At 40.9% G+C, this 23,208-nt stretch overlaps 3 protein-coding genes and 1 pseudogene across 4 annotated transcripts in view; 3 read left to right on the top strand and 1 right to left on the bottom strand.

Moving 5' to 3' along the window:
- Positions 1-1,987: 1,987 nt before the first annotated feature.
- On the bottom strand, positions 1,988-3,577 carry Sras (Ras converting CAAX endopeptidase Sras). Its single transcript, XM_065216499.1, has 3 exons — positions 3,170-3,577; positions 2,689-3,101; positions 1,988-2,626 (listed from the first exon to the last, which is right to left on the bottom strand). Exons 1-3 carry the CDS (start codon positions 3,367-3,369, stop codon positions 2,286-2,288), a joined length of 954 nt encoding a protein of 317 aa, XP_065072571.1. The 5' UTR covers positions 3,370-3,577; the 3' UTR covers positions 1,988-2,285.
- Positions 3,578-5,936: 2,359 nt separating this feature from the next.
- The window catches only part of Bruce (BIR repeat containing ubiquitin-conjugating enzyme), a 59,238-nt gene continuing 41,966 nt past the window's right edge, over positions 5,937-23,208 (top strand). For both annotated transcript variants that reach the window (XM_065216456.1, XM_065216455.1), the window contains exons 1-2: positions 5,937-6,155; positions 6,714-7,072. In XM_065216456.1, the coding sequence (XP_065072528.1) occupies positions 6,895-7,072 (178 nt within the window). In that variant the 5' untranslated portion in view covers positions 5,937-6,155; positions 6,714-6,894. The remainder of the gene's footprint in view (positions 6,156-6,713; positions 7,073-23,208) is intronic.
- LOC135696942 (uncharacterized) lies at positions 10,411-12,193 on the top strand (annotated as a pseudogene).
- SmF (small ribonucleoprotein particle protein SmF) overlaps positions 20,688-23,208 on the top strand; it is an 82,487-nt gene continuing 79,966 nt past the window's right edge. The window contains exon 1 of the mRNA XM_065216503.1: positions 20,688-20,700. The gene's annotated coding sequence lies outside the window, so the exon portion shown is untranslated. The remainder of the gene's footprint in view (positions 20,701-23,208) is intronic.

Raw genomic sequence — 23,208 nt, 5'->3', positions numbered from 1 at the left:
TGCCCGGAATCCACCCAACAAACAATTTGAACTGATTAAAAGCTGAATAAGCTAAAAAATTGCTGAAGAAGGTGAGTTTTGCATGAACAAGCTCTTGTGCAACTTTCAATGTTTGTTGGGCAGTATTTACTGCCTATTCGAAATCGAAGAGCTTCCGGTTAAAAACGCCTAGTTCTTCGGTTCTTGATCTTGCTGCGTAACAACATTTGCATTTTCCTTCTTATTCACCGTGCTTCAAATTTTAGGCTTTCCACTTCTTGAACTTCTCACATTTGGCTTTGTGATGTCCAATTTGCTTGTAGAAATAACACGTTTGTACCTCCATTGATCCAGCCTGCAAGATCGTCTCCGAATCTTCAGCTTCAAAATCCTACGCTTTCTGCCATTCGTCTGAAAAATTACCATATTCAATGTAAGGTCTTCGTCCGGTCTTGCTTCTAAAGCTGTCACGAGCGTTTCATATTCCTCTGGCAAACTGCTGAATAATAATGCCATTGGGCATCAATAATCTTGTTCGGTTTCAAATCATTCTGCTTCTCAAATAATTCGGTAAGCTTCGCGATGTGGACTTCTATGTCTTCACATTTTTCTAGACGCAACTGACAAATCTTCCGCATAACGGTCACCTTTCCACGCTTCACTTCCAGACTTGACCTTTCTAATGTGAATAAGTTGATTGTCTTCGGCAAATACATAAAATTAATTAAAACAATAAATACCGATAAATATCTTTGATAACAATTAGTTTAAAAACAATCTGGCAACGCTGTAGCTAGTGGAAGGTCGTCTCATAACTGCTCGACACACTACACGGCCGATGAGATCAACTCATAATGGACAACGTCGTCAAGCATTTTATCATGACTTTCTACCATCGATTTAACAAAACTGGCCCAACAAATCTATACAGAGCTGGAAAAAGGGCCTATCTGCTTTGATCGATTCTCTTCATCGACTTTCTCTTTTGATAACCACGGCTATGCAAACAGTTTTCGTGCTATTTTTGCCCCATAGCATGATAAAGGAGGTTTTTATCTATCGTCCAAATCGTCAAATACAACAGAGAATGTTGTGACAGCTGAGTTATTAACGAAAGAGAAAGTCGATGAAGAGAATCGATCAAAGCAGATAGGCCCTTTTTCCAGCTCTGTATAGATTTGTTGGGCCAGTTTTGTTAAATCGATGGTAGAAAGTCATGATAAAATGCTTGACGACGTTGTCCATTATGAGTTGATCTCATCGGCCGTGTACGAATAAACTACACGCTAAGAACAGATAACCCAAATGTAGGTTTGGTATGAACTAGAGTCGGTGTATAATGAGTCACGCCAAGAGTGAAGCCAAGTCTACCTATTGAACTGTCAAACCGGCTTCCTATCGTGCAAAGTAAATAAACATTACGATGCTATGAAAGGTCCACGAAAGGTATTGCAATAAAATATAAAATATAATCGAAGAAATGAGCATAAACACGCAGTGAGCGTTAAATTGTCATGGGATACGCTCGGTAATGATTAGTAATGAGAATTTCTACTATTTTTTGTTAAGATAATTTGACAAAATCACTGATATAATGATTTACTACAGTCGCAATATTTTTTCTCTCGCTAGAAGTCATTTGAAGTTGATGTAGAAGTCCTCTGTTGCCAAGTGAAAAGAAAGGGAATTCTTCGAAAACCGTGATGCGGGTTCAACTGTTTTTCTCTTGGCGTGACTCATTATACACCGACTCTAGTATGAACTAAACCGGATAAGGGTAAATTTCTAACCCAATCTTGGGAAACCAAACCTACATTTGGGTTATCTGTTCTTAACGTGACGTTTTTGGGAACTTGAGTGACCGAAACTCTAATTTGAGTGGTTTAATCGGCCGTGCATGTACACAATTGCATATGCGTAGGCGAAACGTATACGAAAGAGAACTTTTTTCATTATTAAATTTTATACAAAATGTTCTACTCTCAAATCATACGAACATTTTATTTTCTTTCTACATAAAAATGATTCCAGCGGTTTACAGTATACGCAATACTTTCTCTAACTTCACCTTCCATAGTTGATATCCTAAATTCGCATGGCTATTATTACATTTTTTTTAGACTAGAGGAACTAACAGCGAAAACAAAACAGTGATCTTAGCGCAGCCCTTGATTTAACCCATTTGATTACCTACAGCTCTTTCGAAATCTCCACTCAATAAAAACTAGTTCAACTTATTCTCAAAGATGGCAAACAAGACGTCATTAGTTGGAAAACTACTCTCCTATACAGAATATCCCTCAAAGTCACACATCCCCCGCCCAGAAGAGATTGTTCGCATACCAACTCGGGGTGGCAAGCGTCGGTAGCAGCACTATCCATCCCACCAGTCCCAGGACGTACAAACCGATGAAGATAGCCTTCCGGCGTTTCGACTGATTAAGCACCTCCTGAAAGTCCGGAAAGCCCATATGGTTGCAGAAGGCATGGGCCACGAACGGAGCCGCAAAGTGGCCGGTTCGCACGAAGAGATACGCCGAATAGATACCGAAGATGGTGGTGTAGAAAAATTGGAAGAACGACACCGTAAGGACAATCCTGAGTGGGGTTCCATCCCGGAGGCGTTCTTTTATGTGATGAAGGTGGGCTAAAAATGAAAATTGGTTATCAGCCGGCTTCCTAGCGTCAGCGAAACCGCAAATAACTTACCCAGTCCGAACAGAAGCGGAGTGATGAGCATGGCCGTGTGTGGTTGGAAAGTCTGTAGCAGCAGTGGCAGCATACAGGCACGGAAGGTAAATTCCTCTGAGAGAGGTGCTACCAGATGGTTCCGTAGCCACTTCAAATTCTGAACCGCATTGACCCAGTACATCGGTTCGGAATAGACTCGCCAAAGACCATTGGTTAACGTTCCACTCAGAGGACCAAGAAACAGCACCGCGGTCAGCACCAGTGGCAGAAATATACCCGTTAGCAGTCCTTCCAGCCGGAATCCCATAATCTCCCACATCGTATACTTCTGGAACACGGCGTCACTGGACAAGGTCATGACGAAGATCGGTGCAATTAGCATCACCACGAATACGCTGAAAAAGCGTCTCTTGATCGTTGACGGGTGGTCACTGAAAACCGCACAAATAAATGAATCCTTAAATTCCCAACAGCTGTTCGTTTCTGTTTTCCTACATACCGATCATGTTTCGACTGCCACACGTACAAGCTGGCCACGTAGATGACGGAAATGGCAAAACAGGCTCCCACCGACACCAGCGCCGAGAGATGAATTTCCGCCACCGGTGGGAATCCACCCTCCTCCGCTGACTTATCGTCGTACGCTTCCAGCGCTGGTTGCTGCTGCGGTTCGCTCTGCCGCCCTGCTTCTTCACCCATCCTGGAAGCGATCCAGATGCGGGCAAACAAATTCCAGTTCGCTATCAGGTACACTAGTTTATCCACCTTGACGGTTTCATCCGGCAGTCGGTTCGTGACTTATGGAAGAAGGCTATTGCTGAAGCACACTTGAAAATTTAATTGTAATTCCTTATTTTTAATTTAATTCCTGAAGCTGTAAAGGCAGAACAGATGCGTCTGATCCCGATGAGAGCTCTGTTGGGTGGAATGAAGAAAATCGCGTTCGACTCACTCAAAACAAAACAGAAGCGGATGAGCGAAGAAAGGGGGAGCAGCGATGTTTTGACGTTTCACATTGGTTCGGTGCTTCGTGGGATTGTGGGTGTAGTAGAATAAGAGCCCAGCTCTGTTTTGATTCTAGTAGATTGAACCGGTTCGGGAGAACAGCACACTGGACAAAATTAGAGTCGGTGTATAATGAGTCACGCCAAGCGTGAAGCCAAGTCTACCTATTGAACTGTCAAACCGGCTACCTATCGTGCAAAGTAAACAAGCATTACGATGCTATGAAAGGTCCACGAAAGGTATTGCAATTAAAAATAAAATATAATCAAAGAAATGATCATATACACGCAGTGAGCATTACATTTGTCATGCGATACGTTTTGTAATGATCAGTAATGAAAATTTCTACTATTTTTCTTTAAGATATTCGACAAAATCACTGATACAATGGTTTACTACAGCCGTTAATTTTTTTTCCTCGCTAGAAGTCATTTGAAGTTGATGCATGACTCGTCTAATTTTGCATAGCATTTGCAATGTAAAATTAGACGAATTATACGTTGTATTCGGGGTACTCGTATACAACGTATATTCGTTATAAGTCAGGTGACACAGTAGTATTAAACTGTTAGTTTTGATTCGCTATGAAAGTTTGACAGATAAAATGAGGGGTTCGTGGATTTTCCTATGTTTCGAGGGGTGCATCGATTAGCTTGGTACCGAAGAGAGTACCAGCATAGAGGTAACTCTAAGACTAGAAGGTCCCGAAGAAACGTGCTCAACTTTTTGGCTCAGCTCTGGTACTCTCTTCGGTCCCAAGCTAATCGATTCACCCCTCGAAACATAGGAAAATCCACTAACCCCTCATTTTATCTGTCAAACTTTCATAGCGAATCAAAACAAATATTGTGTAGTACTAGAATTTCGACTATAATGGAGTACGATAAACGATTTGCTTGGGACCAATAGGCTAGTGAAGTAGTGAGCCAATTTAAATTCATGATAAATAATTAATAACTATTTCCTGTCTCGTTTTACATAGAAACGATTTTGAGCAAAGTTGTAGATGATAAAATTTTCTATAAGAATAGCTATCGAGCTGTTTTGCAGCTCAATATGGAAAAAGACTAGAAGGCAATGAACAAAAAGTTTAGATTTCCCATAGTAATTTACATGTAAACTTCAAATGGTTTGTGCGAAGTCTGTTTCTAACCAAATGAGTTGTAACTTTTGGAGGCTAATCACGACCCGATTTGAAACCATTTAAGCACTGTGGAGCGAAAAAGTGAAATTTTGCATCAGTCTATTGACCACTTTGTCAAGCAGTTTTAGCAACAATCATTACGAAACTAACGATTTTAAAATGGCTCACTACTTGACTAGCCTATTGGTCCCAAGTAAACGATTAACGTACCCCATTCTAGTCGAAATTCTAGTACTACGCAATGTTTGTTTTGATTCGCTATGAAAGTTTGACAGATAAAATGAGGGGTTATTGGTTTTTCCTATGTTTCGAGGGGTGAATCGATTAGCTTGGGACCGAAGAGAGTACCAGAGCTGAGCCAAAAAGTTGAGCACGTTTCTTCGGGACCTTCTGGTCTTAGAGTTACCTCTATGGTTTTAGCGTGACTTTCTACCAGCTATTTCACAAAACTGGACCGAATAATTTCTATTTTTTTATGAAACGCACAAATGTTGGCTATTATTCTCGAGGTTCTAGAAGAAAAAATCTCAAAATAATGTTTGTGGTCAAAGTTCGAGTGGTAGTAAACGTCATTTTAAGTGCTCGAATAAAGTGGTTAATTAACCACTTCATTCGAGCACTTAAAATGACGTTTACTACCACTTGAACTTCGAAATAAAACATTATTATGAGATTTTTTCTTCTAGAACCACGAGAGAAGTAGCCATCATTTGTGCGTTTCATAAAATAATAGAAATTAGTTGGTCCAGTTTTGTGGAATCGCTGGTAGAAAGTCACGCCAAAACTGCTTGACAAAGTGGTTAATTGGGTGACACGCTCTCTCTCTCTTTCCACTTTCCGAAAGACACAGTTTGATTCTGACCAGTTTCTGCTCCCAAAATTCCCTCTGTTCATCGGGTTGCATCAACGACCTCGGCGACTAACTAGACCAGTCGAAATGTCACCACAGCAGATGACCGCGATACGCCATCTTTTTCTGCCACCCGACGCTCCGTCTCGTTTTTTCTGCAACACTTTTCGGGTCTGCCTCACCAGTCAGCCAGCCAGTCAGTCAGCCAGTCAGCCAAGAAGAGGAGAAAGGAAGGAAAGGAAAATTCTCGCGACGTCTGCCATCAAGAAGAGATCTGGGCAAAGAGATTGAATTTTTCACGCGTAAAATTTCCTGTGTTGCAAGTGACGAAACCTGCCAGAAAGTAGTGCAAAGTGTGCCCGGAACCCGGAACCACCGGTGGAAAGTCGATTCGGCGGGCGAAGCGTGCGGCCAGCTGGATTATTTTCATCCAAGGGGTTCGCAAATTTCGCTGTTCCGAGTGTATGGTCGCCAGGAGAAAAATGTGTAAGTTTTCTTTTTCACTTGGACGGTCATTTTTGCAGTGTTCTTCTTTTTCCACCCGTCGCAAGGGTTGCCAGATGATTGAGCGGGGGGTTTAGTGGGTTTTTGTTTACATGTTTCCTGGTGGTGGTTTTTCGCTGATTGGGGTCAGAGAAAATTCATGTTTGGGGCATTTTTAACTTCCATGTACTTAGCTCTTCAAAGAGTGCTATCGTGTCATGGACGTAGAATGAATAATCGGATTCTGACCAAAACTGTAGTTTCCCGGAAATTGAATTCCCCTGGCAACTCTGCGTGACACATACTCGGAATCGGATTTTCGATGATGGTGGAATCGTTCTTTGACAGCCAGGAGCAGGTTTCTTTATTTTCCCCAGTTAGTTTTTGTGGAAAATTCGAATGGCGGATGTTGGAAACATCTGCTAATTCGGGCCGAGGCTGAAAATTTGCTATCCGATTTCGCAGAATTTTGTCATCACTGAATTAATCATCTGATTTTGATTGTTTTTTTTTTCTGGTTTTTACATGTTACGAAAACACTCGATCTACGCAACAAATCAGGAAGAGGATACGTCTGCAGATTTTCAATTTCAAGGAGGAAGTGACTATTTCTAACTTTGTGGAGGAGTGAAGAGAGTGTGTGTGGTGCGAGAAGCAAACCGCAAGCAGGAGGGCGTATTTTTCCACCTTCGTGTGGTGCAACCGTGTTTGGTAGGAGGCTGTTGGTGGGGATCCACTAGCAATGGCCACCGGTGATGACCAGTGGCTGAAAGAGGATGGCTATCTGAACGTTGACGCCGAATCGGTCCGGATCGTGTATCACCCGTTCCTGAATGTGATCCTGGTGTTCACCCGGGAGGGTGAAGTCAAAGTGCTGGATGTGAACTCGGGAGTGATCCTGCAGAGCTACCGTGTTTCCGGTGAGTAACTAGTTGCTTCAATTTGAATTCAACACCATTTTCCGGAAGGTCGACGGCATTTATAAATAGGATTTTTATAAAACACATCTTTGAAGTTTGAACAACACTTTGTAGACGGTGATCGTAAAGTATCTAGTCCAATACATCTTACAGACATTGTTCAAAAAAGAGATTCGCCATGAAATGCTTGTGTTTGTGTAGTCTGAGTGCCTTCCAACAAGGAACTACCAGAGTTTGCAAATAACAGCTTGTTCCGATATCGGAATAAGTAGGTCAGTGATGGAAAAGATCGCGAAAACTCACTACGGGGGGCGAAATTGTTCTATGCTGAAGTAGGTCCATCATTGGAAAGAAAAAAAGTCAACAGTTTCCTGCAGACTGGACCTACGAAAATGCTGACAAACATAATTTGGTTCATGAGGTAGATGTAAGATTTTGGGGAAACTGAAGATCCAAATTCGGATTATCGAGGATCATCAAAGCGTGTCACGGAGGGAAGTGATCAAAATCAACGACACGAGTTTTATGTTGTACAATATTTGAACGATCGCAATAGACTCGATGTCATCTAATGCCAGACAGAGACGATGTTAGCTGAGATCCTTAAGATGCGTTTGAATAGAATAAGACTGGAGATGCTACACCGTAGCGGCAATTCTGCGTAGATGGGGAGTTCTAATAGGATGATGGCAAAACAGCTTACGGTGCCAAACATAACTAACAACATATCAATGTTTGACTATCGAAAAGTTCTAACTGAAATATTCGAAAGCCATTTCTCTCTTTTGAAGCTGATCCCTTCTTTGACAAATAAATGTGGGTTACTTGGCCCCCTAATCGCCAAATATAGGGCGATTAACGGGCAGCTAGCTAGCCGTTCGACACCGTCCAAGTACATCTTGAACGGTGGAATTAATATCTGATGATAGTTGATAGTTGAGGTCTTAGACATCTCTTTCCAAATGTTATTTGTTTTTTCGCCTGAAACTTGAATTAAAATTTGATCTAATCGAAATCGAAATGACTTTTTGTCCCTCCGAACTTAAGTTCTTAAATTCTTTATTAATCAACAAATAACATACTAAGATGCTTGTTTTGATGTAACTTGAATACTCCAATTGATTTCATTTTGGTTGACTTAAATTAGAGCAAAATTTTACACTGTTGAATCAAACGAAAAACTAATCCTGCTTTCAATGTAATCAATTTGATTACTTATTCTGAAGTCATAATATTTAACTGAATACGGACCTGGCGTATGGTCAGCATACCGATTTGCTTTAGTTTTGTTAACCGACTTTGCTGGGGAAGCCTACACTCCAAGACTGACTAACATTTTCGTCGATTTTCATAATCTTCGAGCAGATTTTTGAGGAAAAGCAAGGAAAATTTTACGCAGTCTATATGAGTAACCTATGTTTTTGGGATTTTGAGTCGATCTCATCGGCCCCATTTGAACTGCCCCTTTTCAGAGGTGAAACACTTAACTTAACAAGCTAATATCTTCCTTAGTCCAAGATTGAAAATCTTAAAAGATAAGTCTCAGGCAGACTCAACCATTTACAAAGTTCTGAGGTGGTTCAACCGCTCAGACTTACAATGGGGTTCAATTCGTGCCGTGTAAGTTAGACTTGCGCGTTTGAAGAGTTTCCTGTGACCTGGATCTTAATTTTTTTCGAGCCGAGTCTCAAAATTTCTATGTCGGGAATATTGACATATTTTCAACGTTTGAAATTACTAGGTGATTTCTGGAACATAACCCAAGTAACAATTTTGGATGTATGAGGCTTCTGTAGACCAGGATTTAGACTTGTAGAATGCTTTAAAAACCTCTATAAAACTTGCAATATTACCTGGGAGCTCATCATGTTCTTCTTCTTCTTCTTCTTCTTCTTCGCATTTCAAGCTTATTGCATATCGCATATTAGCTTATTGCGTGCTCTCAACTTAGTGTTCTAGATGCACTTCCACAGTTATTAATTGAGAGCTTTCGATGCCTGTACCATTTTTGCATTAGTATAATTGTGTGGCAAGTCCAATCATACTTGTATGCCCAAGGAAGTCGAGAAATTTTCCAACCCGAAAAATTCCTAGACCGGACTGGGAATCAAACCCAGCCACCTCCAGCATGGTCTTGCTTTGTAGCTGCGCCTTTACCAACAGAGCTAAGGGAGGCCCCATCATAGCTCATCATAGGATATGTATGGAAGTTAGTGAAGAATTTCCTTGGGGAAAGACAGCTTTTGATCATGAGTAAAATCGGAGTTAATTTTGAGTAACTCGCGTTGCTCAACATCAATGCAGTCTGATTGATTACACATTGCCACCGATACTGTCAAGCAAAGCAAATTTACGTATTTCAACAACATTTTAAACGGTGCGCTTGAAATGCTTAACCGCGAAGATATTTCGGCGATGGAAGGGCAATTTTACTTTCGTACTGCACGTGTACGAAGGAACTACAAGCTGCCCTCTCAAAATCGATGGAAGATTTTTATGGTGACTCTACGGAACAGTCAGATATGTTTTGCTTTGTTGATGACGTTCGAGTACTGTAAATATTAGCAACCGCATAGTACGGATTCTAGTGGACAATCCCACGGAGGATTCATGACAATCCCAGGGGGGATTCTGTAAAATCCCTGGGAGGATTCCAGTCAATTACAGTGGGGATTTATGACAGTCTAAGTAGATATTCCGAACAAGCCTAGGGGGCGGCTTCCCAACAGTATCAAAGGGGACTTCGGACAATCCAAAGAGGGAGTATGAATTATCCCAGGAAGGATTTCACTCAATATTGAGGAGGATTCATGACAGTCCAGGGGGATTCCAAACATTCCCATGAGCGATGATTCCAGTCAATCCGAAGGGGCACGGAAAAAGTTTCGAGCGTGACAACACGTGTTTTTTCAAGCTAAGTGAATTTTTTCAAGTATTTGCGGATAATTTACGAATTTCGATTCAAGTGTTGAGAAATTGACAGACGTTTATTTTTGGAAGTAATTGTTTTACTGCGGAAGTGCTAAATAGAGTCGGAGAAGAGATTTGTTGGTGGAAAAGGTGTACAAAAGCGGTACCGCCATATTGGAGGACGCCATGGCCAAGGTTGCAAAGACTCATTTCAGCTAAAATAATGTTTTTCGGAATAATAAAACCAAAAGATGGTATGATGGCATGTTTTACTTGTAACTTACAAGAAGAGGTTACAAAGTATGCGTTGGAAACATAAAACCTGTAAATTTTGCTTTCTATGAGTCACAATCAGCGATTTGCTGATCGCTGAGTGAGTGAGTGAGTTTGTGAAAAATCGCTGATTGTGACTCTCATGAAGTGAAATTAACAGGTTTAATATGTCAAACACATTCTTTGCAACCTCTTCTTGTATCCTACCAATTCAAAATATGATCATGGCATCTAATTATTTCATAATTTAGAAAAACATTGTTTTAGCTGAAATGAGTCTTTGCAACCTTGGCCATGGCATAACCTCATATAATGGCAAAGCAACAAAGAAAAGCCCGGATCCTCGCGGGAAAAAGTATGAGATATGTGAATATAACCACACCGACAATGCCCCATATCGGATTATTGCCGAACTCGAAGATGACCAAGGAACCTGCAAAATTAACAAACTGACGCTAGGAAAGATACTTTCCGCAACAACAGAATACAAAAACAATGTCACCAACATGAGACCCCTGGGACAAAAGAAAGTGTTGATTTTCGTTAAGAATTTTGAAGTGGCCAACAGAATGCAGAAAGACGAGAAGTTGAAGGAACAAAACTACAAGCTGTATGTTCCCAGAAGCTTCATTTCAGTCACTGGAGTTGTGGCTGGAGTGCCTACCGATATGACCGTAAAGGAAATCAAGGAAAACATGCAATGTCTAGTTCCAATCTTGGATGTCAATCGGCTTCACCGCTTCGTCGACAATGTAAAGACTGCTAGCAACAGGATCAGTGTTACTTTCAGAACAAGTAAGCTGCCAGAGGAGGTCAAGCTTTACTGCTGCCTTAACAAGGTGATGGCGTTCATTAACAAACCGGTTATCTGTCACAACTGTCTCCGATACGGACACAAGACAGACTCTTGCCGATCGAAAAAGCGATGCACGGTGTGTGCACTTCAACATGAAGGAATGGACAGTGGAGACTATCCAAACCCAAAGAAGTGTATGTACTGCAAGAAGGCACACAGAACAACGGACAGTGAATGTCCAGAATGGTCAAGGCAAAGGAACATCAAAACCATCATGTCCAAGACGAACTTGACATACATGGAGGCGCGGGAACTCAATCCAATCCAATCGATACGAAATACTCGAAAACGTGGAAGAATTCCCGACACCCGCAGACAGTTTCGCTGATATGGTTGCAGGCAACTTCAAGACTAAGAATCCACATCAGTATCGAAAGGAGAGGAACAAGCGAACACTACAACAGTAGGATGTCAACATCGCGGATAAAGTTCAAGTATTTGCTGACAATAAGAAGAAGACGGATCAGGAAGGAGAGAAGAATGGCGTAGCTCTATTTAACAAGTATCGTGTGACGGACTTCGACCGCTGGGCTCAGAAATTCGAACAACTTCGTCAACAGAACATAACTCAACAGCTCGGTGCAACCGGAATGGACGTAGCAGAATCCAATAATGAAACAATCAACAAGTGTAACATGCCCAGCAGCTCCCAAACTGGAAAGCTGATGGGTTGGCCGGACTTCATACACGAAACGGATAATGTGAAACCGTGAGTAGTAACGTAATGATCAACGAACTTAGAATATTCCAATGTAACATACAAAGTTTACAAAAAAATAAGGAAGAACTATCTAGAATTCTCATACAAGATCAATATCATGTAGCGTTAATATCAGAAACATGGAGTAAAAAGGAACTGGAAGATACAAAGTACAAAATATCTAACTTTTATACGTATTTAGACTCTAGAGCAGACGGAAAAGGTGGTGTAGCCATCATTATCAACAACAAATATAAATCAAGAGAAATATCAGTCCCCACTTTCGATAAAATACAGTGCTTAGCTAGACAAATAGTATCTTTAGACCTAGTAGTAGTATCTATTTACATTGCTCCTAATGTAAACAATACAGACCTCAAAGCGAGCTTAAGGCAAATATATGACAGGATCAAGTGCTACCGTAAGGTTTTCGTTGGCGGAGACTTCAACGCACACCACTTTACATGGGATAAGCGAATTTCGGAGATCAAGGGTGCCATAGTAATCAAATTTCCTATTACTTAATAAAGGAGACCCTACTTTGGTTCCGGCGGAGATGAATAAGCGATCAACGACCATAGACCTGGCTATGGCAACGTCAGCTTTATGTCAGGATTTGGAAATTAATGTTTTGGATCACGGGATAGGAGGCAGTAGACATCTTGCATTGGTAACCACACTGCATGGAGTGTCAGACAAACCAAATCGACATTTCATCAATAAAAAGAAAATCCATGAGCAACTTAAGAATTTGGATACGAACGAAACAGGAAACCTGAAAGACCTGCAAAACAAAGTAAAAACAATATTTAAAAACACGAAACAGAAGGATAAATACAACCCAAAGTTCTGGTGGAACGAGGAGGTTGAATCAGCTTGGAAGGTCAAAAACGAAGCCCGAACTCGCTACAATAAAACGAGTGGCATTACGGAGCTATTAGAATTCAAAAGGGCAGAATGTTTGTTCAACAAGGTGAGAGAACGGTCCAGAACAGAAAAATTCAACGAATTCGTAAAATCTATAGATCCTTCCACACCATCTAAACTTCTATGGAGTGACATTAGAAGACTTACAGGCAGACAGAAAAACAGAACAGGCAATGTTTTGATTCATGAGGATAGGAGTTTAGCAATACAGTTCATGGATAAGCATTTTCCACTAGAGGACGGGACCGATACAGAGTACAGTCAGTACTCAACAGATCGCGACATCATCAACAGCGAAAAATGGAACTACTTTTTGGAAAAAAAGAAGAAAGCTTCTGCTCCAGGTCACGACGGAATATCTTATGATATTCTGAAACAAATTCCTAATGCAATTTTCGAAAGAAGTTATCCACAAATACATGTCTGTCTTTTGTAACTAATGAAATATCTAGGATTAAAAGAGACAAGAAAGTTGCAGCGGCCATATTTGTAGATTTGTCTAATGCTTTCAACATGGTTAAAATTGATACGTTGGAACAATTACTTATCGAGCAAAGAACTCCCCAAGAATTTTCAAACTACTTCATTGCTTTCTTAAGAGAACGAAGACTACAACTACAAGTAGGTAGCGAGATCATTACAAGAACTGTTAGTAACGGTCTTCCCCAAGGAGACATACTATCTCCTACATTGTTCAACGTATATACCGCAAATCTTCACTACAATAGAATTGATGGCGTGATCCTGGTGCAGTACGCGGACGATTTCGCGATACTATTGGAAGGAAAAAATATTACAGATGTTCAGAAGAAAGCACAGGAATTTGTAACACAATTTGAAGAAAAAGCAAAGCAATTAAATTTTGTTATTAACACCGATAAAACCAAAGCTATGGTTTTTCAAGCAAACGATAAAACTCTAGACGTAAAAATTAACGGTAAAAACATTGAAACAGTCAACACATATAAATACTTAGGTATTACTCTTGACAAATCACTTCGATTTCAAACTCAGGAGAATATACATCATCGGAAAGGATTTAGTTAAACAATGCCACAACGAATCTGTGGTATGGAATCAACTAGAAAATTCGCCACAGAAATATACGGAAGGCTCCAATAATTTTACGTTCATAGAAAAATTACTAGAAGAACACAGACCTATTTTCAATTTACTATCACGATCAGTGAGAAGCACAGATGCAAGGAACTACGTAGCTATCGAAACTAATTTGCACGACGGAAGTTGGAGAAAAAAAAAGTAACATCAGAAGTTGTCCTTAGACAGCTCACACTAGGATTGATTCACGGGAAGTACGCTGGATGTCAAATTATTTACACTGATGCTTCCAAGTATCAGGATACATGCGGCATAGGTGTATTCCATGAAAGAGGACATTTCCGACTATCATTGAAGTTACAAAATCCAGTTTGCATCATGTCAGCAGAAATTGAGGCTATATACGTTGCTCTTCAATACATTACACGCAATCAGCTACAGGATACAGTTAGGTATAATGACTGATTCTAAGTCTGGTTGCCAATTTATCCAGAATGAACAATTAGCTCGAGAGCGTCATGAAACCGTGGAGAATATACTTCGTATGGCGTCAACATCGCGAACCAGCATCCAATGGATCCCTGGACATGTGAAGATTGCAGGCAACGAGATAGCGGATCAACTGGGGAAAGCAGCAATTATACAGGACACAACAGCTAAAAACAACATTTTCACCCACGACGCGATTAATTACTTCCAACAGGTTGCTGAGATCCGTTCTCAAGAATGGTATGTGAACTACACGACGGAGCTAGGAAAAGGGCGAAAATACTTCGCATTACAAAATACAAACCCCGAAAAGCCATGGCACCACGGACTGGCTTTAGAAAACAGTGAAGTTCGCACTTTAAATAGGATTTTTTCGGGACACGATTACTCTAGATATGGTCTATATAAGATACAAATTGAAAGCGATTGTCTATGCGACATCTGCGATGAAATAGAAGATGCTAAGCACTTAATTCTGTTCTGCATCAAATACGTAATTTCAAGAGAAAAATATGAACTAGATAGATTTAATACATTGGAAGAAATGTATGCTACGAAAGATGTAATTATTCTAAGAAACGTCACACGGTTCCTCAAAGAAATCAACAAGAAAATTTAAGCAAGGTATAACATCATCACCGAGGTGAGCTGAGCGTCACAGTTGCCTGTGGGGGCTGTCAGAAATGACAACTGCGAAGAGGAAAAGTCCACGAGACTGGAAAGAAAATAAGCTGGCGATATAGCGGTTCTTGCTGTGCCAAACGGAGTGGTGTTTCCAAACACCAAAACAGAGAAAAGAAGAAGAAGAAGAAGAATCCAAAGGGGGATTCTGGACAATCACAGTATAAAAAAAGTGATCTGCTGGTTCCTGCATCCCTTCGACGATCGCTCATTGACAATCTTTATGTCAGTTTCAGAGTAGAACCTAACTTATTTTGACCTGGGATGAACAGCTAAATAAAAGACAGCATTCAAAAATGTTCCTTTTTGTGCTAAATATGGTTCATCACGAAAACACCTTTTCCAACTCATGTCTATTGACGGCTTTTTGCAGGAAACAACGGAAATTTCTGGAGAGAGTTGACCCTAATTCTGACTCTGGTATGTAATGCAACAAGATGAGAAACATCTTTGACCGATATTGCGAGATTGAGAATTAATTTTCATGAGCTAAAAATAATCTTCTGAAAACATTTGGCCAAATTCCAACTTTCTTGGTCTTGAAATCACACCACCTAGTGTTTCCTATTTGGGAAACATACCAGATTTCTCACCTATCGATTCCCGGGAAACAGTTTTTTTTACAAAAACCATGCTAAACATATTATGGAACTCTGAAAATACTTCCCGTGTAAAATGGAACACGCTTCCAGGGGAAGCCAAAATAACTTATGGAGAGGTATGGAGAAACTTCGAGGTGAAGCTGGAAGTATCTTCCGGGGAATGTAAGAATTTTAGGAATGAAATAAGTTAAAACAAATCCGGCCAAGTAGAAATTCACCACCGTAAGGAAAGCTGGAAGAAACTTCCAGAGAAAGTTGGAAAAACTTTTGGGGAAAATTAATAGACATTTCCGGAGAAAGTTTGACAAATCTTTAGTGCGAAGTCAGGAAAGCTTCCTGGCGAAGAAATTTTCAGAAAACGGACTCTGTTGGAACGGAAAATTGATTAAACTTCCGTTGAACGATGGAAGACATTTGCGGGAGAAGGTGGGAGAATCTTCCAGGGCAAGTTTGAAGAACTTCAGGGTGAATGTTGGAAGAAACTTCCATGCAAAGTCGAACGAAATCACCCAGAGAAATCATAGAATCCTTCCGAAGAAGCCGGTTGAAATCTTCAAGGGAAAGTTTGAAGAAACTTCCAGAAAATGTCGAAAATCCTCCGGGGAAAATCCTATCGACGATAAAATTATAATAATAATGAATAACTTTTTTTAAAGGAGATTTTTACTCATTGTCCAGTTCATCTCCAAAAAATAACTAACGAAAGTTACATCTGGTCACTGGATAACAATATTTCCCGATTACCGAGAAGAGTTTTCAGCTATTTCCCGAAGCCCGGGTATCTAGAATTGGCCAGGAAATGGAAACACTAACATCAACTTCTTCTTCTTCTTCGCATTTCAAGCTTATTGCATATCGCATCCCAAGTAACAAAATGAATTTTATGGTACACTTGAAGAAGTTTTCAAGACAAGTTCTATAAAACTGAACCTAAAACTAATTATTCTACAAAGCTACTCTAAAACAGCCATAAAACCTTCATAAGACGAAGGAGGCCCATACTAAAGAAGGTTCTCAAGACTAGTTTTTAAGGTTCGCTTGAAACTTGACATTCCTATCGATACATGCTTATAATGGCATTCAAGATCTCTTTAAACCTCTGTTAAAACTACGACAAGTTGCCACTGTGTTATGTTTTTTCTCTTCAAGAGTGCTTCCAGTACGTGATAAGTTTGTTTCACAGGTTCCAGTTTTTGCTAGATAGGCAGCTTGTTTCTAGATGGAAAATCTGTTCGAGTTATAAATTCTTCGATTATTTGGTATTCCTATTAACAAAGACGATCATTTTCGAGCTTGTAGTTCAGCGATTTTCCATGCTATATTTATTTTGCCGTCGTTAAGCAATACAAAAGTTCGAAAAATCTAACGCGCCTCGACGATATTGCTTAAATATTGATTTATTTAAAAATAAAAATCTTATTGGCAAAGTGGTAAATTTGAAACAGGCAGATTTTTTTATGATTTTGAAAGGGATTTTACAGATTCCTTTGTCCAATCCAGAACCTTATTAGGAACGGTAATAATCAGTTGGGATAACTGAAATCGAATGATTATTATTGTCATATATGTGTTCATGGCTACATTCCGAGAATGTCAAAAGCAATCGCCATTATTTTCAATGGTTTGAAATAAACCCCTGACAAGATTCTGTTAAGACTAATCTTTCTTGCACAGAACTATGGAGGATCGTGATAAGTTCAATTAACCTTGTTGTTTTCTTGAATAAGATCAGTTGGGTTTGAATAAAATTAGTGATTGATATTCAAGACAGATAAGTTTTATGTAAGATCGCCATAAGTTCAGTGCTTCTATCACAAACATTGCAAATGTTAACGTTCAAATGAAAAGATCTTATAATCAATTGTTGTTGCTAATTCCAATTCCATCTTGATTTTATTAATTATTCTAAACAACACAACTTAGTAGAACCACAGACAAACAGACATAACACTCGCAACTTGTTCATCGAACAAGCATTTAACGGACAATTTAAAAGTATCGTAGTTGGTAGTACCGTCACCTGTGGCGCGCATAGTCAATTCCCTTGCGTTTGACGTTTATACAATACCGCCATCTGTTCAGTGTAGTGCCCACTACAGTGAACTCAACAGATGGCGGTAATGTTTTAGCGACGATGTTTTACAGTGAGAAATATTTAATGTGTTATGTCTGTTTGTCTGTGGTAGAACTTTACAATGAAAACATCGCGGTGTAATTAAATGTAAGTATTGAGAAGCAAAGTGATTTGCAATGAATAATTTAATTTGGAATATTTCTTATACCGCTTAGAACCTTTTGGTATGTAAATCGCAGTAGACTAGAAAAAAGCTCGTCATCGAGTTTGTCATTTGAGCATCGGAAGGAATGTTCTCCGGTTTTGTTTCCTTGTCTCTTTGTATACCTATTCGTACCTGTTCGTCTTGTTTTGAAGTCGATGCTTGCTGAGATGAAGGCATGTTAATATATTGGATCAGTTTTTACTCAATATCCGTTTGTAAGATCCACTATTTTTCATTTTTTTTCCACCTGTTGGCGTCCATTAGTTGTGGCATTTTGTTTATGTATTTTAGGAAACTCTTTCTCAAGAGTTTTTACTCTCGGTTAAAACCTTTTTGTTTTATGCCAGCATTCTCAAGACACATTAAATTTATAGAAGAATGCCATAAAACTTTTTCAAAACCGTTCTCAAGTTTTATAAAAGCTTAAAAAGAAGGCTTGAAAGGGAGTTGAAGTGTCTCTTAAAACTGTTCAGAAGATCAATCACACTTACAAAAGATGGAGTTTTATGTAGGCTTCTACAAGTATTCTTGAAGCACTCTTCAGAAATATCAATGATATGAGACTAAGTTTACTTGAAAAAAGCAATGATAAAACCACATAGACTCAATCATGCTTTGATAAAACCACCATAAAATATGAATAAAACCAATTAACATTTGGATTGTTACTTGGGATATTAGCTTATTGCGTGCTCTCAACTTAGTGTTCTAGATGCACTTCCACAGTTATTAATTGAGAGCTTTCGATGCCTGTACCATTTCTGCATTAGTATAATTGTGTGGCAAGTAAAATCATACTTCTATGCCCAGGGAAGTCGAGAAATTTTCCAACCCGATAAATTCCTAGACCGAACCGGGAATTGAACCCAGCCACCTCCAGCATGGTCTTGCTTTGTAGCTGCGCCTTCACCGACTGAGCTAAGGAAGGCCCACTAACATCAAGACATTACGCTTTAGCAATCGATCTCTAGAAGGGAAAAGAGGCATCCTCTGGCCTGGACCAGATGGCTCTTGGACCTTTTAATGAATGAAAACTAAATATTGAAAACAAAAAATTCTGTCAGACGGCGACTATTTGAACATCAATTGTGAAAAACATTAGACTACTTTGTTTATTTTTGAGTAAATATGAGTAGCTCAAATTTACTCACTGCAAATATATTAACTTTGCGTATTGTCTTGCTCCTTGAGAATTTCCATAGAATCAATTCCAAAAGATGTCTTTAGAGTTACTTTCAGGATTCCTCTTTAAAATATTATGATTTTCCAGGGTGAACCGGGAGAACCAGGAGTTACCGAGAATCTAAAACAATCCGGAAATAACCAGGAATTTGATTGGAACCTTAACATATTTGTTTGTATCTACATTAATCGAATTATGTTGATAAATCTTCTAAGTTTGATATCTCTAGAATCTTGCATATTTCTAAAAGAGTGGATTTTTCCATAGTACCAACAAAAAGTCTGAAATCTACAAAAAATAGCAATGTCTCAGAGTCTGGCATTAACGTTTGAACGACTTGAAACAATCGATAGAACTATTTCCACATATCGAAGGTAAGTGAGCAAATCGGCCGGAGGGCCGTTCCTCACCGTTCCTCCCCAACAGGGATGTTTGGTAAACCGAGATGATCAACCCAATTCGTACCTTCCTCGCTCGCTTTCTACTTTCTATATACAATTTCCACATTGCTGTTGTCTAATAGAACATAGAAAATTTCTCCACTTCTGTGATATTGACTGTACGTCCCCTGGATGTTGAATTTATGTGTTCAAATCTTGAAAGATTTTCAATGTGTTTTGCTAAAAAAGAAAAGCACGGGAAAGTAAAGTAAACTCTTTTTATTCATACGGCCCATATCTTTGCAAATTTCTGAAGGACTTCCGTAGAATTATTCCGAAATGTCTTCAGAATTACTTTTAATTTCAGGATTCTCCTTAAAAATCGTTTAATTCTGTCCGGTATTCTCCTGAAACTTTCTCCATAAGAGTCTTAAAATTTTGTGTTGAACATTTGAGGAATTCCCTGCAGAAAACTATTGAAATTTACTCTTTATTTATCTTCGTACTCTTGATCTTGATAATTCAATGATATGCTTTAATTTATCTGCAAAAAGCTTCTTTTTTTTTAATCTTTATTTGAGAGATTTTTAGCCGAAGGCTAGTTCATCTCTTTGTCGAGAATGTGAAGTCTCAGCGGGAGAGCCTCCTACGGAGTTGTTAAACGGAGTTGTATTCTAATTTTTAAACGTTTACAATAAATTAATTCCTAGTTGGTTTGTTACTACGGATGGACATCATCACGAGCCATGTTGCGCCCCACCGACTACTAAGGCTGTAAGGTACAGCCTTCCTGGCTCTTCATAGGAGACGGAGAATTAACAAATTAAAACGTGTAACATTGATCTGAACAAAACGGCACCGTCACGAGGTCCAAAGGCTCATCCCGTACGGAGTCGTCCCGACAGCCGAAAGAAAAATGACAAACAGAATCTAACAAAAACTATCTAAATACCATGGTACAACTTTGATTCTCTGAGGAATATTAAGAGGGCGTCAGTAGCGGGCGAGTTGCCTCCGAGAAGGTTCCGGATGCTCGAAGTGATCCCGTAGGTCTCCCTGAGATTTTCGAACTCGGGGCAGACGCAGAGGACGTGCTCGACGCTCGCCGGAACCCCGCAGATCACGCAGTTTCTACGGAAGGGTCCTGCGTCAAAGTTGCAATACAGTCGACAGTGTCCAGTTCTGAGTCTTGATATGACTTTTTGATCCGGCTGATTCCGGAGGTCGGTCCACGCCTCCGTGTTTCCTTTGATCTTCCGGATAAAAAGTCCCCTGTTGCTAAACCACTGGTCGTTCCAAGCTTTCCGTATGGTTGATTTGACCCATCGCCTGATGTCTTGCAGCGGTACTTTGTCCGTGAACCTGGCGCCGGATGGTCCAGATCCAGCAAGGTGATCCGCTGTCTCGTTGCCAGATATTCCACAGTGTCCAGGTATCCATGTGTATACGGTGCTACTCGGGGCATACTTTACGGTAGCCTGAATCCACGGGTGTAATGAAGCTGCCGAGCAGAGTTCTTGGATGGCGCTGTGTCAGTCAGGATGAGAATTGGTTGGTTCGCTGGTGATGTGGCAGCTTCTGCAGAAAAACGGAGCATTGCTGCGGTAGGCTGTTGCTAACTAGTATACCACTTCCGGATATTCCGATGCCATCGCCCGATCTGAGATAGTGAGAACCAACTAGTTCTGCTCCTGACCGACCCTGGGCCAAGGAATTATCTCCTGCCTTGAATCGGTTCCTAATTCGGCGATCAATGTTGATGCTGGAAGAGAGCCAACTCTTCTCTCCGTGCCAGTGGGTCCTAGCCACCGGGGGGAGGTCGACGTTGGCGATCGTACGCAGGATTCTGTTCCCCTCGTCGAGGAGGAAGATCCTGCAGTTGCCTATTGTTTTGGCGACGAATGATGCGGCTTTGACAATGGTGGCATTCATGATGCGGTACCGGAACGGAAGGATCTCTGCTTCCACACAAGCTGAATCGGCGGGGGTGGAAGGCAGGAGGCCAGAGATGATCCGAATGCTGCTGTTGAAAGTCGTGCCGAGAATTTCCTCTTGTTTTCCCGATGCGAGGCACGTTAGCTCGGTCCCATAAGGCGGCCGGCTATCAATGATGGCTTGCGCAACACGGAAGCGGACTGCCCGATTGTTGGATCGGTGGGGCTTCGAGATTGTTTTAATCAAGTTGATCCGGCTTTTGCACTTCTTCTTGCTCTTACAGGAGGTGAGGGTCGGAATTTCGATACATCCTTTGTGGCTTCGCTTGCTTTCGGGATCAGGATGGCCAGGCCTCCATGATGCTGGGTAGGAGTCGGTGGTCCATAGCATGTTGAAAAGGTCAAGCATACGGACTTGGCCTTCGATCGTTAGATTGTCGACCGGAACGGAGAAACTGCTGATAGGCGGAATTTTTCGTTGTATCCGGAGATAGCAGAAAGCTCTGCCAAATACTTCCCCCATTCGTCGGCGACGGCTACTGGCTCGGAAAAGGTGTTGTTTCTGGATTGAACGTGCAGCGGGGTCGAACGTCTTTTTCCGCTCAGGGAATTTACCCGACTCCACAGGTCCGCCGAGGATTGTGAAGCGTCGATGCTATCGAGGAAGCTTGTCCAGCTGTCCTGCTTCGCATTCCGGGTGGTTTTCCGGCACTGGAGATGCAGTTCACGATATCATGTGAGGATGCTGTCTCTGCTTGGTTGGTCTAGGCTCGTTCTTCTTAGCTTGCGGAGGACTTTCCGTCTGGCTTTAACTGCTGCCTTTGTGTCTTCCGACCACCATCGAAGGTCTCTCCGTCCCGGGATGCTGCTGGTCTTCGGGATTGTTGCTACGGCTGCTTCGCGAATTATCTTAGAGAGGTCAGGTATGTTGCCGGGACCAATACCGGTTAGAATGGAAAAAGTGTTCCTAACAATTCGCTTAGTGATTGTTCATAAACTACGTAGACAGCTTGGGGGGGTCAACATTAAAGAGATTTTCAGGTGATCATTAGGCGTCGCTTCAGAATTGTAGTCAGTTATATCAATTCCCCGATATTCCTCGTAATAAAGGGTGATACGGTCAAAATTTGATCAAGGGAAAACGCGTGTAAATCGGTGAAATCGTTTATTTAAAAAATCAAATTAAATTTCTTTTTCAAGTTCAATTAGTATAAAATTCAGGAAAAATATTCAGTTAGGCTTCCGCTTTTCCAAATCCGAATTGCCGGGCCTTACGCTTGACCCCTGCCATCAGATTTTGTACAGCCACCTTGTCCACCTTCTTCGCCGCAGAAAGCCAGTTTGCCTTGAACTGCTGCTCGCCCTTAGCAGGTTTTTTGGTCTTCTTTAGGTTCCGCTTGACAATAGCCCAGTATTTCTCAATTGGGCGGAGCTCTGGCGTGTTGGGAGGGTTCTTGTCCTTGGGAACCACCTGCACGTTGTTGGCGGCGTACCACTCCATGGCCTTTTTACCGGAATGGCAAGATGCCAAATCCGGCCAAAACAGTACGGAACAACCGTGTTTCTTCAGGAAAGGCAGCAGACGTTTATTCAAACACTCTTTCACGTAAATTTCTTGGTTGACAGTCCCGGAAGCTATGAAAATGCTGCTTTTCAAGCCACAGGTACAGATGGCTTGCCAAACCAGATATTTCTTTGCGAACTTTGACAGTTTCATGTGCTTGAAAACATCTGCTACCTTTCCCCTTCCTTTTGCCGTATAAAACTCCTGTCCCGGAAGCTGCTTGTAGTCGGCTTTGACGTAGGTTTCGTCGTCCATTACCACGCAGTCAAACTTCGTCAGCATCGTCGTGTACAGCCTCC

The sequence above is a fragment of the Ochlerotatus camptorhynchus genome, unplaced genomic scaffold (genome assembly GCF_037179485.1).
Source record: "Ochlerotatus camptorhynchus isolate MF236.1 unplaced genomic scaffold, CSIRO-AGI_Acam_v1.1 ptg000063l, whole genome shotgun sequence".
In the NCBI taxonomy this organism is placed as follows: domain Eukaryota; kingdom Metazoa; phylum Arthropoda; class Insecta; order Diptera; family Culicidae; genus Ochlerotatus; species Ochlerotatus camptorhynchus.
This window is presented reverse-complemented; position numbering and strand designations above follow the sequence as displayed.